We start from the raw sequence: 20290 nt of genomic DNA on the forward strand, positions 1-20290 counted from the left end.
GTACAAAGATAATTCAGGCAAACCTATTGATAAGCTAGTGGAGATAGTAAGTGCATTCATCCAGTTAGCTTACTGGACAAAAGTTCGATACCCAATAACTCAAAGGGATTTACTTACACAAGTGATAGGCAGTTAAAATGTTTTTAAAATGGCATGAAAAAAAAAACCACTAAATATAATAAAAGATATATATGATCTTAATTTTATGTCATATTATTAAAAGACACAAAGGGAGAGACATTCCCTGTCTATATACATGAATGGGAAGATTCTATATTATGTAATGTCAGCTATCCCCACTTTAAAATTTAAATTCAAAGCATAAAATATTATATTTGAAGAGGAATGATCTGAAACATTCAAGAAAACAAAACCATAAAGGTAAAGATTGATAAATGATAAAAAATGAAAGGTACATAGAAAATATCTATATAATAAAATCAAAATAAAAAATAAGATAGAATTGGGATATGAGATTGAGCATGCATATAATCAACAAAGGGTTATTATCGTTATTATCCAGTGAATATTAAACGATCTTGCACAATAATAAGAAAAGTAAAATTTAATGAACAATGGAAAGTGGATGGCAACAATTGATAGAAGAGGAATAGCTAATCAATAAGTACGAAACTGCTCATGCTTTTTAGTAATTTGAGAGATTTAAATGAAAAACACAAAATTATTTCACACCTAATTCAACAAAATCAATAAAGATAGATTTCTAGAAAAGGACAATAAGAAATCATTCACAGGGGAATTATAGGTAGTAAAACATTTTGGAGAAGAATTTGATAGTAACTAATAAAGATCAAGTTCAACAGGCTTGTTAGTGAATGAGTACATCTGTAGATACTTAGGCTAGAGAAATGCACATGTGCACATGGTAGAATGTATCAAAGGTGTTCACTACTGCATTGTTTATATTAATCATATGTTGAAAACAACCTCATTGTCAGGCCACAGAGTTGATACATAAATTAAAAGGAAAAATATGCTATAATAATACAGCTGTAAGCCATAGAACAATTAACTGTTAAATATTAATGTGTTAGAATAAAAATACATGAATAAAATACTGATGGAGAACAGCAAGTTACAGTAGAAAATGTAACTTTTTTGACATAGCAATAATTTACAATAGTTTATAAACATTGCTCAATACTACATTTTGCTGTCAACAAAAAAATGCTTAGTAAAAGTATAAAGGCATGAACAGGATGATTCAAGCTGACTTAAACATAATAATTCCCTTTGGGATAATAAAACAGTTTTTGAATATGATAGTTATTAATCAAATTGGAAGTAAACATAAAAAAAATTTCAAAAAGTGAAGTAAAATTTTCTTCTTTGGGATTTTTATTTAATTATGCAATGTTTTCTACATAAAACCTCTCTCATATCTGAGCCTAATTTTTAGCCTTGAATTTTCCTAAACAGTCTAGAACTGAAACTGGATCTTTCTTGCTTTCTAATCACTTAATTTATTCAGTTTTTAATAAATATTTGTTGACCACAATGTAACTCACTGTAATATTCACTGAACATACAGCATAGAAAAAGACAGAGGTCAATGATGTTAATGTAAATTCCATATCATAGTCTAGAATGCCTATGTAACAGTATTTTTTTTAGACAACATTTTCACTTTATTTTTTCATCTGAAAATCAGAAATTTGTGTGAAAATATGCCTTCAAGTCATGCTGAGTTGTGTAAACTGATATGTAACTTTCAAGAACACATATCATAGAATGTTAGAGTTAGAAGGGACCTCAAACTATTGCTATCATCCTTCTCCTCTTCGTCCTCATCCTCACTATTGTTACTTTAAAATTTTTCTTTTACTGTGGTAAAAACAGTTAACATGGTATCTAATATCTTAAGGTTTTTAAAAGTCTCAAATTGTTAAATGTAGGGACAATGTTGCATAGTAATCCTTTACAGAAATGTTCTTTATCTGTGCTGTGCCATTTGACTGCCACTAGCCAGTTGATGACGGCTGAGCATTTGAAATCATGAGGAATTAATTTCTAGTTTTGTCTAATTTTAATTTAAACAATCAACAGTGGCTAGTATTGGGTAAAACTGATATAAGAAGAAGTATGTAGATAATTCTTGTTTCAGGAAAGCCTAATTATCTTCTAATGGCTTAAAAGTGTTTAAGAAATTGACTAAAGAGGTTTCATATTTCCTATCGCGCAGTTTACGTTGTAAGTTTCAGCTTACTATTTACCACTTGGACTTTCTTATTTATTATTTCTTTCTTACTTTTCTAAGATTAGAACACAAATGTCCACAGCTGTTCCCTTTATCTGGTCTGCCCAGCTTTTGGTCCTGACCCTGATGCCTCAGCATTCCAAGGCTGTGACCTAAAAAATTGCCTTGGTCTATGCCACAGTACAGATGGTCCCAGGACAAATGTCCACTCCTCTACCACCTCCCCCCACACAGCTGCTCCCTGACCGGGCAGCTATTCTCCAAAGCCTCGTTCTGATCCCTCAGTGCACGACCTGGCATTTCTGGCAGCCTGTGGAATCACACTGATTTTAACCGCAGTCTCCAGCTGTACCTGAGGACTGTCTTTTCCTGACATGTTGCAGATCAGTTAGAGCAGAATGGCAACCATCAAGGAAAATTGTCATCTCGGCTCCCTTTTGACCAGAGCTGCTATGTGGAAGCGGCTGCAGCTTTGATAAGGGCCACCACACCTTAAACTTTCAAAAGAAACAGCCAAATGCAAATTACTTTCCAATTTGTTTTTGTTTTAGATCTCTTGTTGAAGTCTATTTTCCTGAAGAACTGAAACCAATAGCATCTATTGGCATGTGTGTCTGGCGGGTGTACTTGGGAGCTGTGCACCTGATTTTAGCCCACTGAAATCAGTCTCGTCTCTTCTGTGAGTATTGATGTCACGTGCTGATGAACAGAGCACCTACTTAGCCCCATTTCTCCTCCACTCTCTTTTTTCATTCAACGTGAGTATTTGCTAATAATGGTTAACATCATCAAGTGACAAGTAGAACAATAACGGAATTAATTTTTTAATATCAAGGACAATCTTTCTCATGATTATGAAATCCCATATGGAATATAGCATGCTAGAATGGAGAGAAGAATATGGGCTTGGCATCAGATAGACTTGGATTTAAACCTTAACTTTATGATTTACTAGCTGGATGACTTTGACAGATTAATCAATGATACCAGCCCTTTTGTCTTCTGGAGTCCAGAGACAACATTTATAATTCTGTTTTACATATCTGTCACAGGGTTAAATGAGAAAACAAATGAAAAGGTGTATAATGGATAGCCAAAATAGATGAGACCTCCTTCCAGTCTTTCTCCATTTCCCACGTTATCATAAAAGTAACAAGACATGTTTTAATCTGATGTGAGGATCTACAAAGTCACAAAATGAAAACTTCATGTTATTCATAATCTTTTTCTGAGGAATAAAGGACCATGAATGAAGCAAGATAATTTATCTAAAGTAAATAAATGAAAGAATCTGCGCAGGTGGTAGAGTAGAATGCACTAGGAATTTGTCTTCCCACCTAGACAACAATTGTATTGGCAAAATCTGTCTGATGTAACTATATATCACACTGAAGCCTATTGAAGGCTGCAACTCCCAGAGAAAGAAATAGATGGTAAACTGATGTTAATTTTTGTCTATTTCAGCTCTTGGTGCAGTTCAGCAGCCCGGCCCACCACCCCAACCCCATGGCAGATAGCCATGCACGTGTTTCAGGAGGAGCATAGCGCTTGTGAGAACCAGGTTGGGTAAAAAGTGTCATGTTCTCCAGCTCTCAGAGACCTATGCTCATATTGCTGCTTCTGATCCCACAGTTGTAGACATCAAGGTGAGCTGACCCGTATTTGTTGTACCACTCTCCGTTGCTATAACCTGCTATCCTTCTGACTTCCAAGGGATTTAAAAATCCAGCAATGCTCCCTTCTGGTCATATTTCTCTTTTTCCCTTTTGAGAGACAGAATTAAAGACTATGAATTCAGGGTAGGACATTGTGGCTCAGTGGCTTAAGCAGCCTTTTTCAGATACCCACATCCCATATCAGAGTGCCTGGGATGGAGTCTTGCCTCTGCTTCTAATCCAGTTACTTGCTAATGCATACCCTGGAAATTAATAGATGATGTACTAAGTGCTTGGTCTCTTGCAACTCAAATAGAAGACAAGGATAGAGTTCCAGGCTTCTGGCTTCAGCCTGGTCCAACACTAGCTATTGTGGGTATTTGGGGAGTGGGGAGTGATCTAGTGGATGGAAGATGGATGGCTCTCTCTTTCTCTCTCTCTTCCACTTTGCCTTTAAAATAAATAAATAAATAAAAATAAAAACTTTAAAAAAAGAATATGGCATTCAAATATTAACTGTATATGTAAGAAAAATCAGAAAGTCATCATATATGTCCATAGAGAAGGATGAGGTCAGAAAACTCCTAAAGAGACCCTAAGTTTACCGCTTGGGCTGATCCTTAACACAGAGACTGCCTACTACAATATAAATAAATAAATAAGCAAAAGCAATAATAAGAAGCAATCCCCAGAAGATAGTTATAAACTGATTTCCAGCATTACTACATTATTAGATTCAAATATCGAGTCTTCAAGAAAAAAACAAAATAATACAGCATACAAAGAAACAAGACAGTATGGCCCATTCAAAAGGAAAAATAAATCAACCATCCTTGAAAAAGCTCTGATGGCAGGCAAAGACTTTTAAAGCAACATGGAAAGAAAATTTAGGAACAAATTACACTTAAAGTAATATCAAAGGATTTTAAGACAACTATCTTAAAGATGCTTGATGAACTGAAGGAAGATATGGAGAAAGTCAAGAAAATGATTTATGAGCAAAATGGAAATACCAGTGAAGGAGTAAAAATAAAAACCTAAAAAGAAATTCTATACAATAGAAATGACTGATGTAAGAAAAAACATTGAAAAAAAGTGAACAGAGTCAAAGAGGTCCATGAGACACCATTGAGTGGACCAACAAATGCATCGTGGGAGTCCCAGAGAAGACAGAACAAAAAAGGACAGGGAGAAAGTCTAAGACATAATAGCTGATAACTTCCCAAATTTGATAAAAGACATGAATGTAAATTTCCAAGAAACTCAACAAACTCGCAGTAAGAAGAACTCAAAAACATCTATTTCAAGAAACATTATAATTGAATTGCTAAAAGCCAAGAACAATGAAATGATCTTCATAGTAGCAAAAGAGAACTGACTGATCCATCATAATGGATCTTCAGTAAGATTGACAGATTTCTCATCAGAAACACAGGAGGCTAGACACTGTTGTGCTGATATACTCCATCTACTAGTTCACTCCGTAAATGACCACAGCAATCAGGATGGGAGCCCAGAAACAATTTAGTTTCCCATGTGAGTGGCAGAGAGCCAAATAAGGACATGAACATCACCTGCTGCTTCCCAGGGTGTACAATAGCAGACAGCTGGAATTGGAAGCAAAGCTGGGACTTGAACCCAGACACTTGAATATGGAATGCAGGAATCCCAAGCACTATCATAACCACTACACCGAACACTTACCCATAGGAATGTTTTTAACACTACTGGATTGTACACTTAAAGCTGATTGATACAATCTATTTAATGTTAGGTATATTTTACCACAGTGAAAATGAAAAAATGAATGAATGACTAATCTTGATAACAGACATACAGGCAACTTAGTTGATAAAGATGAAAAAGAAGAAATTGTTTATTTCTGCTTTTTATATTCACAGCAAATCTTTGGCATTTAACTTTCTACAAAACTAAGTCTGCCAATTTGGTGTAACTTTCAGCACAATAAAACCATTTTACAGGGTGAGTGCTTAGCCAAGCTAATGCTGGTTAGTATGTCGCAAATCAGAGTGTCTGGGTTAATTACCAGTGGTAGCTCTGGATTCCAGCCTCTTAGTGATGCAGAACCTTTGAGCAGTGGTGGCTCAGATGGTTGGATCTCTGCCATCCAAATGGGAGGACTGAATTGAATTCTCAGCTCCTGGCTCCAGCCCTAGCCCCGCTTCATCCTACACCCACCCATTATGGGAATTTAGGGAGTGAACTAGCAAACAGGAGCTCAATCTGTGTGCCTGTCTCTGCCTTGCAAATAAATACATAAAATCATTTTTATACAATCTCAAGAAATTTGAATTTGCTCACCTCACTGCAGGGTTTATGTTTTTGCCTAGTCATCAGTCTCCCTAACTGAGCTGTAGCTCTGTGTTGATGCCCTAAGTGTTGCCATTGTTGTGTGATTACCAAGGCAAGATAATTAACATAGTTTTCTTCTTTTTTTTTCCTTAGAAAAATAAAACTCTCATTAAACCATGAGATATTTGACATCTCAAATGGAGGGAGAAGCAAATTACTTGGTTATTGAATTGCCAGACAACATCCTAGACAAATCACTTGAAAGAAATTAACCTTTTACATTTAAATTTCTACCTACACACACACATTCACTACTGAAGGATCATTCTTGTTTGTTACAGAAATTTCCAATGATAGAAGAGGCTTTATTCAGTTAGTATTCAAAAGATAAAATGTCTTCATTTTCTATTTAACTACCAGGAAAGATTGTGAAAGAATATTTTATCACCGACATAAGATGCTAAGTGTACTGACATTTAGGTTCCTTTCTTGAGCGCTTAGAAACACCTTCTTATAAAAATCCAGAAGTTTCCTACTTGACCAGGAAAGAGTTTCACTTTCAGGCATTACTTGTAAGTGCTGCATTTTCTTTTTGTAAGGCTAAGCAACCTCACTTGTATAAAATCTTGAGGCTGTGTGTGTGTGTGTGTGTGATTAATATTCTTTGGAAGCAATGGAAAATTGATCTCTCATAATTTTTACCAGAGTGAATTTTCATTGATTACACAATTAGGTACAATACTCAACTGTCAACTTTGGGTGCTAAGAAAAGTAATGTCAGCAAAACAAGAAGAAATCTTATTTTAGCTATTTCCTTCTACAGACATCCCATCTGAAAGTGCTCAGTTAGGTACTAGTACAGATATATCTGATCTTCCTCTTTTTTTCTGAATTTCTGGCACCACTACAAAATAGCAGTGGTTGTGATCTAGCAGAGAAAGAACTAGGTAAACCAGGAACTCGATAATTTTTGAGAAGGAATTCTCTAGACATCTACTATACTTCATAACATAGTATAAGCCACCCACATAAAAATTCAATGACTTCCCTAATGAGGAAAATATATTTTAAATAAAATGCTCTAATTTGTCATTAAACTCTCACGCAAATAATAAGCAAAAGTTAAATGTGGGCATTCAGCTAAGCATGGCCATGTATAGGCTACACACATTAATCTCTCTCTGCTGAGACCCCATTAAAATACTTAAGGGAACTCAAGAGAAAGGTAAATCCATGAGGGAGAAGGCAATGGCAAGAGACATCAGTGAAGAAGACATTCTGTGAAAAGCACAGCAGACGCCTCCCAGGGTAGATGTTACAACCATGGAGAGCAGCTCATGATGAGAAAGAGCTGATCCACTTTGCAAAATCCCCTGTGTGTGCAGGACTCAGAGACATCAGAAAGCTACTGAATGAAGGTGTTCCAGCCAAAGGAGAAGAGTGGGAATTAGGCACAGTTGGCACACCTGCATTTCATATGGGAACACCTGGGTTTGAATCCTGACACTGCTTCCAATTTCAGCTTCCTGCTAATTGTGCACCCTGGGAGGCAGCAGAGATGGCTCAACTGGTTGGATCCCTGCCAGTCATATGAGAGACCATGATCAAGTTCCAGGCTCCTAGCTTCAATCTGGCTCAGCCTCTCCTATTGTGGGCATTTGGGGAATGAATCAGTGGATGAGATGTCTGTCTAACTCTGTCTCTGACACTATGTGTTTTTCTGCTTCTCAAATAAATAAAATTAAAAAATTTTAGAATGGAGAAATTTAAGAAAAATGAACACTCTGTGATCCTGGGTAAAGTACTGGACATGAGAACAAGGTAAGAGAAGTCCTAGGATGACGGTGGTAGAGCAGGAAGTTCTAGGACGATGGTGGTAGAGCAAACTAAGAAATCAATCAAAAGGCTCAGGAGGAGGTCTGTAGCAAAAATGATAAAATTGATTCATCATTCTATATATTTGAGTGTTTGAAAGAGGAGTAACAAACATGATCAAATTTAAGAGCATATCCAGAATGAACAATTACAAGCATGTTATCTAGAAATAAAGATGTAAATGTCAAAAGTTAAGGTTAAAAGATTGAAATTGGGAAGGATTTTGGTAGGACACTGCTCTATTTCATTAGAAGGTATTTTAATATTTAATTTTATAAAATTATTTGGAAGTATTATCTTGACAAAACACATTGAATAAATGCAAATAAAAGCAATATTAAAAAAGAAATAGTATTTTTATGATACCTAACAAAGCTTCAGAAAGATCAGGGCACCATAATTAAGGTTACTATAAAATTCAGATCATTTTTAGCAACAGTGGTTTAGTGTTTTGAAATATTTTAATGCTACCAAAAAAAAAAAAAAGAGAACAGATTTGTAGACATTGCAGCCTTAGCAAATACTAGCAAATACTTTCAAAATGACAACTGTTTTGTTTTCATTATCCTGATAAATCCAAATAGATGCTCACTCATATACTTTTAATAAAATTTTGTTGGGGAGGAGCCAGAGGCAGGGAGGTTTTGGGAAATTAATTAATTTTGCAAAACTGTCTCAGTTTAGGTCTTAGATTCAGGTATTTCATTCCTCCTATATTCACAACAGCCAAGTACCAAGAGAAAGTAGTAGGAACTAAGCCCTATCAAATGTACCTCTGGTCTTCACAGACATGAAAATAAAGATGCAGGTGATTGCTTCTGAACCTAGCAACACTGGACCTCTGAATCAGGAAGATCAGACATCATCATGCCTCTCCAGGTACCTATCCAAACTCTGTTGAGCTAAACACAGGCACCTTCAAAACAAGCCAAGCCAGGCAGAGCTTACATTTTTGTTTTGCGAGTCTTACGTATTAATCTCAGACCAGACACATTTGGGATTAAGGGCTCTGGATGGCACATCAAAGCTCCTCATTTCTGGTCACACAATGCACCAGCTATTAATGACAGGCAGATGTGATCACTTCCCCTCTGCGCCCCAGGATCCGCTGACATCTCTCTGCCACTTCCTCCCCCTCCAGCTTAGCTGTATTCAACTCTGTTCTTTGGACAGTTGTGGCTTAAATGAATATATAAAGTTGCTCAGGAAAATTCTTCTTGGGAATCACTCTATCAAAACTAATCTATTTTTTAAAACACAGAGTTTTGTTTCTAAAAGCTAATTCTGATTTTAAATTAGCATAAAACTTATGCTGATTTTTTTTTACCAATTTACAATTATTTATATGAATCATGTAAAAAGCTAGCACAGCTTAACACCATAAAATACTCCAAGTACTTCTCTTTTGCCGCTTGGAACGCCAAACTTTTTCTTCTTCCTTTCATGTGCTTTTTTCACTGTTGTCTTCAATTCCTCTCTCAACTCTTTAAAAACTGGTGTTAACCATACTTTTGTTGGAGTGAACATGCACAAAATGTGTGGGAGCAGGCAGGATTTCACTTTTGTATTACAATGAATTTGTCAGAATTATGGGTGTTATGGCAGGTGTATTGGCTAAAGTTAAAGACGTAGTTTGGGATGCCCATATCCCAAACTTGAGTGTGTGGGTATAAGTTTGGCTGTACTCCAAATTCCAGCTACCTGCTAATGTGCACACTGTGGGGCATCATTAATGGTTCAAGTGACTTGGTTCCTGGCACCCACAGAGAAGACATGGATTGGGTTCCCAGCTCTAGGCTTCAGCCAGACCCAGCCCTAGTTGTTGCAGACATTTGAGGCATGCACCAGTGGGTACATGATCTCTGTCAGTTTGTGTTTTTCTCTCTCAAATAAAAATAACCAAATAATAATTATGGAAATTTTCAGATTCTCTGTTGTGTTTTCCAACAAAACAAAATTAAGATACAATATGGGCTTATGTTAAGCATAAACGCAATTTCAGATGTGCTTCCCAGATAATTATTTTCCACTGGAGTTCTATGTGGTTGCACTTGTCTTCGCCTTATCTACTGTTGCTATACTATCTTATCCACACACACAACTGCGCCCAAAAGCTGGAGTTGCATTTCCAAATCTCTGGGTGACTCACTGTTTTTCTCTCACTCTCCCTGAAGGACTATATAAAATCAACATATCAAAATATTAAAATCTTACTACGGTTTTCCACATATGCTTATTTGCCTATCCTGGTAAATAACTTTAATGGAGGCAGGGCCCTTCTCTCTATTGAAATAGCACCCTGTTCTACTTCTGTTGTTCTACTGATGTTATCTCTTATGTGTTTATTTGCCCTGTCTTTCCTTCAATAAGCTGGAAGAGAGCTGCATAAAGGGATATGCTATTGGTCTTTATGGCCCAAGAACCTAGAAGAGCAACTGACCCAGTAGGCATTTAATGAATGCTAATTATTCGGACATACTCTTTCATTTTTGCCCTTTGGAAGTGAATTCTAGACTGTCTGGGAGTCTAGTTATCCAAGCTGAAAGCCTTGTCATCATCATCTGTCCCCTGAGAGATTCCTAATCCCTTAGTACCTCATTCAAGTCACCAAATTCTTTGGATTTATCGAGTTAAAATGACTTCAATTTTCCCTTTTCTTCATTTCTACCAGTCTTGTCCTTATACCATTCCAGTTATTTTTTGCCTCGATGCTTGCTCTAGATAGATTCCTTCCAGGTCTTTGCATCCCTATCTGTTCTCATCTCTGCTGCTCGAGTAGTCAAATTAAAATTGAGATTTGGGGGCCACTGTTGTGGCTCAGCAGATTAGGCCACCAATTGTTAACACTGGTGTCCCATATCAGAATGCCAGTTCAAGTCCCTGCTGCTCTGCCTCTGATCCAGTTCCCTGAACATGCCTGGGAAAGGGGTAGAAGATGGGCCCCTGCCACCTATATGGAAGACCCTGGTGGGGTTCCTGCGTCCTGGCTTTGGCCTGGCCTGGCCCTGGCCTTTGCCATTTGGAGAGTGAACCAGTAGATGAACCACTGGAGAGTGAACTTTCTATTTCTCCCTCTCTGTCATTCTGCCTTTGGAATAAATAAAATAAATCTTTGAAAAATAAAAAAAAATACTTAAAACAGAGGCTTGATCTGGCAGCTCTTCTGCTTAAGGCCATTCAATCTTGCAGGTCTGAAGAACAATCTCAAGTTACTTACCACTTCACATAAATGTTAACTTTCATTTTGGTCTCTGCCAAATGCTCTGTACTGATTCCTATCACATTCTTTCCAAACTTCCAGCTGAAAATCACCAAAATTCTAGCTCCTTCCCAAATACAGAAGCTATAAAGCTGGTGGTGATGGGGATGTGGGAGTTAGTGGGTACTGTGGCCTGAATGCTTGTATCTCCTCCAAAATTCATACTGAAACTTAATCTCCAGTGCAATAGGATTAAGAGGTGGGGCCTTTAGCAGGTGATGAGGCCATGAGGCCTAGCTCTCGTGCATGGGAGTACTCCCCTATGAAAGGTCTGGAATGAGTGTGTTTGACTCCTTTTTGCCCTTCAACCCCCTCCACCATGTGAGGATACTGCATTGGCCCTTCTAGAGGAGGCAGAATTCAAGGCACCACTGTGGAAGCAGAGAACAGCCCTCACCAGACGCCAAATGCCAGGACCTTGTTCTTGAGCTTCCCTACCTCCAGAACTGTGAGAAATAAATTTCTGTTTCTTATAAATTACACAGCTTGCAGCATTTTTTTATAGTGGCAAAACAGACTCATCAGTGAGTATGGACAGTACTGTCTTCAGCAGTTTCTCAAACTAGGTAATATGAGATATGATAGCTGTTACAACTATGATAAAAATATATTTGAAGCGTGCCATGAAAGCAAGATAGAGTTTTTGAGAATGTTATCAAGGGAAGAACTTTCCTTTTATATGCTAGTTCCCCCATCAATGGCATTGCATTCCTCCTCTTCAAGTTCTTCCTAATGCTAGAACCTTGAACTCTGCCTTTGCATTCATCACCTTTCTGGGCCTCACACATTTCTGCCAACAGTACCTTCCAGCCTTTTTCTACCACCACCCTTCCGTTTTGACCCAACTAATGACTGTGCATTTTTTTCAAGCAGCAAATCATTGTATTATTCTGAAATATTACCTGCCTACACAGTCTGGGCTAAGGTTGCTTAATGTGTTTCCATGGCACTTGCCCATTCTATTATATGTTGTATTAAGACCTTATTTCACATATCTACTCCACAAACTCTAGGGATCTGAGGTCAGGAACTGTGCCTTCTTCATCTTTGCATAGCCAACACTTAAAGAGTGCTGGCATCAGTTAGACATTTAGTAAATGTTTACTGGCTCAAAGAACAGGCTATGCTACTTTTGCTTACTGGTTGTGAGTGTGTACCTAGAGCAGTCTGGCTTCTGACTGGAATGAGAGGTGGCAAACCTCAGGAAGGCAACCGTTTGTAAAACGAAGTGATGACGGGTAAAATGAGTACTTAACATTTCCCAGCTCCACTAATGCAATGAAGACAATCCTCTCAGAGCATGTGTTGTCTTGCAGATGGTTTTCCCATTTCATGTCGTCTCTACTCAAACAACAGTTCCATGGGTTGTTTCAAGCTGGCAAACTCTGGCGAAACATACCACAAGCTCTGCAGTCATGTGATGTTTTAGTAAATGAGTTAGCAAAGTTTGCTCCCTTGGAAATAGCCTTAATGAAAGTTTCTTTGACAATTAATATTTTTGTATAAAATTTTCATTGTCTCAAGGCAATTTTTGTTGTCTCATTACTTCAAAATTTTGGTCAGACAATCCCCAAGTTAAACGGACTAACACCAAAGGGCACATGGATTCATACATGTATTCCACTCCAGAGTGCTTTCATACCCATAACCATATTCTGATCCTCTTGTTTAAAGAGGAAAGAATATACCATCTCCTCTACAAGGATCAGCCTTAAGCATATTCTAAATTCCCCTTTTCATATATTATGGAGAACACTTGGTTCCAGCTTCCAACTAAGTCTACAACATAATCAATATTTCTTATGGAAGAAGTATTTTTAGAGCTCTTGCTCTCTCAGGTCACTATTTTTTCATATTACTTTGATTCAATGATGTCTTTTCACAGAGGAGGAATAAAAGAAGATAATGATTTGTCAAATTCACTTTCCTATTATTCTCTTACATTTTATTCTCTCCAATTTGGCTTTCAGCACTACCATTTAATTGAAACTCCCATCACCTGATATGGACGTTTGCAGTTTGTAAGCTACTACTTCTCCTGGCTTTGGCACTACCCTCTTCCCTACCCTCAGTGCAGGTGCTTTAGTTGGGTTGACCCTTTCCATAGCTTCAAGGGTGATCACGTAGCCTGAAGACAAGAAAATGAACATAAGCCTCGATGATACAAGGTCTAGGATCCTCACGGATTCTTACAACGGCCAATCAAAACCTCTGTCTTGGCACAGTGAGGAGAAAGCCTTTCAGAAACTAGAACCAAAACAGAAAAGGAGCCAAGAGATGAAAGAAGAAAAGAAGAACTGTCTAATTCCATCAATTCAACTCCTAAATCCAGCCACACTTCAAAATGGAAATAATCTTGAACTTTACAGTTGAGTCAGTAAATTCTCTTTTGCGTCAATCAGTGCAGTTTTGTGGTTGCTATCATTTGTGACAAAAAAGCAATAATTTATATATAATCAAAAAATTCAGTGACTTATATTTGTCAGTTTAATCATTCCTTTCCTCAAATATGAACTCTTTGCCTTTACCATTTTTTTCCTGATCCCTTCTTTATCCTTCTCTAGTCCTTCTTTACATGTAGCATTAAATTGTAGAATTTCAGGGTTAGAATGGATAAGTGATAAGGGCCTTAATATGTATTGAGATTCTTGGGGAAAGCACATTGTATATGCATAAATGTGTGTTGAAAGAACACCATACTGTTGACGAATGTGCTGCAAAAGAGATGACTGTGAAGGGGGAAAGAGCTGTAAATTTGGACTGCACGTTATTGTTTTTATTTTGAAGGTTAACACATGAATTTTAATGAGATACTGAATAAAGGTTTTCACAGAGATAAAATCTCTGATTCAAGTTAGGAAAAAAAATTGGAAAACGGAAGAACTGTGTTATTGCATTTTTATTCTTGCACACTTTCTGGAAAGCAATTAAATTGCCTTGCTACCTCAGTTTTTAGAAAGCAAAAGGTTAGAAAATACAATAAAACTGAATGCAATTTCCAAAAGGACTGAAAGTCATTGGACTGTGAGATATTTGAAATCATATCAAAAAGCAGAACGTATGGCCCTATGACTTATGAAAAGGAAATTGAATTGTGCTTTATTTTTAAAACACAACCACTAAAAAGGTGTTTCCATAGTAACAAGGTCAATACCAGTAGCCATTACAGCCCTTCCTCTTTTCTGACAGTGAGTTTAAAGATCTTTTTCAAATATCACTTTAAAAGCCTTGTGAAAAAAGCATAGCTTTTCTGATCATTTATTTGAACCAGAAATGAAGAAAATCACACATGAAGTATTGAATTTCTCATGTTTTATGGATTATAATCATTTGTGGTTGCTGTATTTTCAGAAAGAAGGCTGACTAGCTACTATGCCAACCCCTGAGCACTGGACTTGATTAGCCTGGTTGTAATTCAGTACAAACAGAAGTTGTCTGCAGTATTCAAACAGAAATAAAAGGTGGCATAATATTAGAAAAACATACTTCTTTAACATCCAAATATTGGAAGAGTTAAGTAAATAATCTGTTATTAGCAAAATCTCAAAGGCTCAGGTAAAATATTATATCATCACTAGAGGAAGGTCAGGCAGGTATAAAAGCAACACTTTGTTTACAACAGAAATAAATAGCGCTTTGGCCATAAAATCAGTTAATGCAGTTCTACCAGGAAGTTGGACTCCCCTTCCTCTTTCCTTTGTACCAAGACACACACCCTATATGTTAGTCATCAGTAAGCTTTATCTCTTCCATTAAACTCTGAGCCCCTGGAGCACAGAGATATTTTATTTCTCTTTGTATTCATGATAGTGGCGTAGCATGTACAGCCACACGTGTGACTCCAATATCCCATTCTGGTGCTGGTTCTTATCCTGGCAGCTCCACTTCTGACCAAGCTCCCTGCTAAAGGTTTAGAAAAAGCAGCAGAAGATTTCTCAAGTGTTTGTGCCCCTGCCACCCAAGTGGGAGACCCAGATGAAGCTCCTGGCTTTGGCTTGGCTCAACCCTGGATGATATGGCCATCTGGAAAATGAACCAGCAGATGGAAGATATCTCTTGGTCTATTGCTCTCTTTATCTTTCAAATAAATAAATAAATAAATCTCAAAAAATTTTAAAAAATTGTTTTTTTCTGATATACAAAATATTAGCAAAAACTATTTCTTGGATTCTGTTTGATATAATTATTATTTTGTCACTGTTAATTCAGCTTTTGAAAACCAGAACTGAATACAGTACCAACACAGCAGACATTAAATAAATACCACTAGAATTGAATATATGTTTTTGTGCTTTTATGTGTTTCTCCTGGGACTCTAAGTTCTTTGACCATTTTATCAATCTGGAAAAATTCCAATTCATCTTTCAAACTACCCAGATCATATTTTTCCCTCAAGAAAGCCCTTGCTGATCTGGACAGACGGTTGAGCACTCTTTTCTTTGGCATTGCCTCTGTTCTTTTCTCAAGTTTCTACTTGGCAGTTACCACAGCACACTGTCATTTATTTTTCAAAAGATTTTTTTGAGACATAATTGGCATACAAAAAATTGCCCACATACAGTATAACATCTTGATGAATTTGGACATATGCATATACCCTTGCTACTATCACCACACCTGGCAAACCATCATATATTATCATACTTAATATTCACAACACAATTCTATGAGATAAGGTTGTTACCCAGAACCTTAGCACATAAAAACAACTTGTCCACAGCCATATTCTTGCTAAAAAGTAGTGTCAGGATTTTAAACTGCTGGTGGGCTTTCACAACTACATTGAATTCCAAATATTTTTTTCTGTACTATAGACTTACTTTTCATAACCCTTTTCTGTTATTTTTACCCATTAGCACTAAAATCATCTATACGTGCCAATGTTGTATAATTCTTTACGTGTAGCTTCTCTGCTTCATTTTCATTCATTTCTAAAATTTTTTACATTTTGTGTCCGGCTGTTCCACTGCCGATCTAGTGGCCTGAAAATGGCCCGGGAAAAGTAGTGGAAAATAGTCCAAGTGTTTGGGCCTCTGCCACCCACGTGGGAGAGCTGGAAGAAGTTCCTGGCTCCTGGCTTCAGCCTGGCCACCCACAAGCATTGCAGCCATTTGTGGAATGAACCAGCAGATGGAAGATCTCTCTGTGTCTCTCCCTCTTTCTCTGTAACTCTATCCTTCAAATAAATAAGTAAATCTTAAAAATTTAACTGACATAGAAAATAATACATATATATGGGGTGCTACCATGACATTTCAATACATATACATATTCCGCAGTATGCGATCATAATCCCCTTTTCCATATGATCATGAACAACCTGCAGTAGGTGCTGTTTTATGCCTCTCCTTCCCATTTTTTCTCAGGATGCAGCACGATACCTGGATATCGAAGGCACACAAGAAATGTCTACTAACTGAAAGAACAAATGGACATGTGGAAGTGACCCAGGTGCATTTCAAAGCCAGTAATGATATGGACTGAATTGTTTTCCCTCTAAATTCACAAGGTGAAGCCCTCACTCTCACAATGATCACATTGGGAGGTGAGGTCTTTGGGAGATAATTAGAGTTGAATGAGATCCAAGGAGTGATGTCCTCATGATGGCATCAGTGCCCTTAAATGAAGAGACACCAAGGAGATTGTTTTCTCTCTTTGCCACATGAGGGCACAGCAGGAACACTGAAAGCAGTCCCCAACAAGAACACGACCATGCCGGCACCCTGATCGCTGACTCCCAATCTCCCAAACTAGGAGCACAGAAACTTCTGTTGATTAATCCTCTCAGTTTATGATCTTTTATAATGGCAACCTGACCTGACTAATGCAACCATGAATCGAGACTGAGTTATTTGAAGAGAAAAAATTACTATAAACATTGTAGATAGTTATGCTTTAACCTAAATCCTCTAAAAATAGCTGTTTGCTTCTTCAAGGAAAAGACATCACATGCAATTAGACTAGAAATCTCATATTTCCAAATGAAACTGGAGAATGCTTGTACTTTTTTTTTCTATCTTCCTGGTAAACTAAGAAGTTTACCATAAGCTACAACAGTAGAAAATGAAGTAATATTGCAGAGCAGTCACCAATCAACACGAAAACATAAATTACCCCGAAGACTACATTAACAACTAAGCCAGTCACTAGGGCTCCTTTTTGTTTTCATTCATAGGCAGCATTCATTGAAGACCTAGTGTTACTTGTTTGTGCTAATGACAAATTAATTTTATTTGATCTAGTTTAGTATTGAGAAAATACTTAAAATGTCATTAAGCTCACTAAGGTACTATTTATTTATTCAGCAAATATTTATTTTGCATTGCAGAAATATAATTCTGCATTTAAAGCTGTGGCTGATATGACTGCAATATTTTCTTGGGACTATTAGTGTAAGTTACCAAGTACTTACATGGTGAATTTATTCAATAAACAAAGCATGAACACTGTGTAGTTTACATTAGCAGTACATACAGTTTTAAATTTCAAGGAGGAATTATATTTTCAAAATTTGGGGAATCTGGCCGGCGCCGTGGCTCAACAGGTTAATCCTCAGCCTTGCGGCGCCGGCACACCAGGTTCTAGTCCCGGTCGGGGTGCCGGATTCTGTCCTGGTTGCCCCTCTTCCAGGCCAGCTCTCTGCTGTGGCCAGGGAGTGCAGTGGAGGATGGCCCAAGTGCTTGGGCCCTGCACCCCATGGGAGATCAGGAGAAGCACCTGGCTCCTGCCATCGGATCAGCGCGGTGCGCCGGCCGCAGCGCGCCTACCGCGGCGGCCATTGGAGGGTGAACCAGCGGCAAAGGAAGACCTTTCTCTCTGTCTCTCTCTCTCACTGTCCACTCTGCCTGTCAAAAAAAAAAAAAAAATGGGGGAACCAATACCAAGTTGTCAACATTTTACTTGTCCAAATAATAACAGAAATAAATAAATATCACAAACTATGAGCAGTAGCTAACATATAATGGATTATTTAAACACAAGATAGTTTAATATGGGGTAGTTTTCAATGTGACAGCACTTAGTTTAAAAAAGAAAAATAGCATATTCGTTGTCCTCTTTTCCGCCAAAATTGGTGAAACTTTATAAAAAAATAATTCCATCTTTGGGGTACATATCTCTACTATGTTCCTGTTTCTATTTAAAATCCTTTGTTTATTCTAATTCTTAGGGCTGCTTACTAAAAAATATAATCAAATCAGCATTTCAGTGTGGTCTTATCAGCTTTACAGGCTCTAACTGAAGACTACTTATCTGCAATTATCTGCGTTTATTTTCACTCATTTTGTCAAATACTAAAGATGAACAGTGTTTCTGAACTACTACTCTTCATTTTGACCTGTATACTATGCCATATAAATACTTCTGAGAAAGCTGTAAATCAAAGATTGACAAGTGTGACAACAAAAGCTACATGTGTAAAGTTTAAAAACAGCATCAACAGAAACTTACATGTGCGGACCCAATGAAACGACCCTTGTCATCACTATTCCAACAATCAATGTTGTTAAAACTGTAGAAATAAAGGAGATCTGCAAAAGAATAAGTAAAAATATTATCAATTTCAGAGCAATGATTTTATTTAAAATACTAGGACATTTTCCTTTTTACTTGGGTAAACTTATGCATAGATTTCCTTTATCCAATTCTTCAGTTGTTTGTCCTCAATAGATTAGTGTTGATGATCTCAGGCATGTAACTTCTTATCAGATCATAGTCTGGTTCCCTTTTTCTCCCCATAGGTGAGCAAATGTCAAATATGACAATTGGAATCTTGAAACATGGCTTTAAACATTTTTAGTGGCTCTCTTCATAGAATACAAAACTAAGACTTTCAGTTTACAAAACTAAAAGTGAAATTGAGTTTCCTTCAGGCCCTGTTTTAGTGTTAACTTGCACTTTTTTTTTTTCTGTCTACAACTGCTGCTGCTTCTTCTGTCTTTAGCTTACCCTCTCCCTTGCAACACATTTCTGCCCCCCCCCCCCACACTTTTGGGGGTGTGTGCCTCTGCTTTTTCTCTTGCTCTCTAGCTTGATAGTCTGATTTATTTTTCTGCTTGGTTTTGTCCTTTGGACTGTGTGGGTTTGTTTTGCTTTTCCTTTTTCTTCTGTCACTATCAACTGGTTAAAATATAAACCAAGAATATGTGCTCTGTGCACTGATCATGTTAGTCACTGTTTCTATGCTTAATTTTCTAATGGATAAGCACATTTTAGATTTTTTCCTCTGATAAGACAAAAAACAATATAAAATTATAGTATTACAGCATGTGATTATCATCAGCACTGTTTTCTAGGTTGTTAATTTTTAACCAAAAAGAAGTTTTTACTATGATTTCATAGAACTTCCAAGGAACAGAAACATTAAGTAGCATGCCTAAGGCCACACAGCTCCAGAGCAACAGAGACGGAACCCAAACGTAAGCAGCTTGACTTCAGGTCAAGGTTCCCAATTATTCTGTCTGCTTGTTGGGAGACTTCTTTAGGTATCTGAGTATGACACTTTTAAGGGCTTCTTTGGAAAACCATGTATTAATATTAGTGGATTTTGCTTCATGAATACCTCATTTCTGTTCTCAGAACTTACGAGTGACATATATGTCGACATTGAACATGCAAATTAAAAATAGTTCAGTCATTCAGATAATTCACAAAATGTTCCTTTTAATATACTCCTCTTGGTCATCTTGGGGTGACTGTTAGGGATGGAATGCTGTGAAATATTATCTCTGTTGGGAATTCTACCTGGAAGAAGGGACTTCAGAACCGGATAAACACAGCAAACATCACAGAGAAAAGAAAAATTCATCTTGTTGCAACTTTCAAAATAGAATATTGAAGTAGAAGATAAGTAACTTTAGAATTTTTTCATCAGAATGCTTGGCATCCTGTAGACAAAGCACCAATAATGATTTGGGTAAAATACAAGCATCCCTTGAGAGCAAGGGAATAAAATATAGGCATATAAATGTT

The 20290-nt window shown here is 37.2% G+C and overlaps 1 protein-coding gene and 1 non-coding gene across 7 annotated transcripts in view; both read right to left on the minus strand.

The window, feature by feature from the left end:
• Positions 1 to 20290, minus strand: part of SLC38A11 (solute carrier family 38 member 11) — a 56843-nt gene that overhangs the window by 21813 nt on the left and 14740 nt on the right. For 5 of the 6 annotated variants that reach the window (XR_009866698.1, XM_062200028.1, XM_062200032.1 and 2 more), the window contains one exon: positions 18770 to 18849. Coding sequence is in view for 5 of the 6 variants with exons in the window: in XM_062200028.1 (XP_062056012.1) it covers positions 18770 to 18849 (80 nt within the window). In the remaining variant the exon portion in view is untranslated. Of the gene's footprint in view, positions 1 to 18769; positions 18850 to 19267; positions 19336 to 20290 lie in introns of those variants that run through there. The other variant, XM_062200027.1, reaches the window with a different exon arrangement.
• LOC133768624 (small nucleolar RNA SNORA16B/SNORA16A family) lies at positions 2576 to 2705 on the minus strand. The gene has a single exon (XR_009867035.1). It is a non-coding gene; the product is annotated as a small nucleolar RNA SNORA16B/SNORA16A family (small nucleolar RNA).

This window comes from Lepus europaeus, chromosome 1 (assembly GCF_033115175.1).
Source record: "Lepus europaeus isolate LE1 chromosome 1, mLepTim1.pri, whole genome shotgun sequence".
Taxonomy (NCBI): Eukaryota; Metazoa; Chordata; class Mammalia; order Lagomorpha; family Leporidae; genus Lepus; species Lepus europaeus.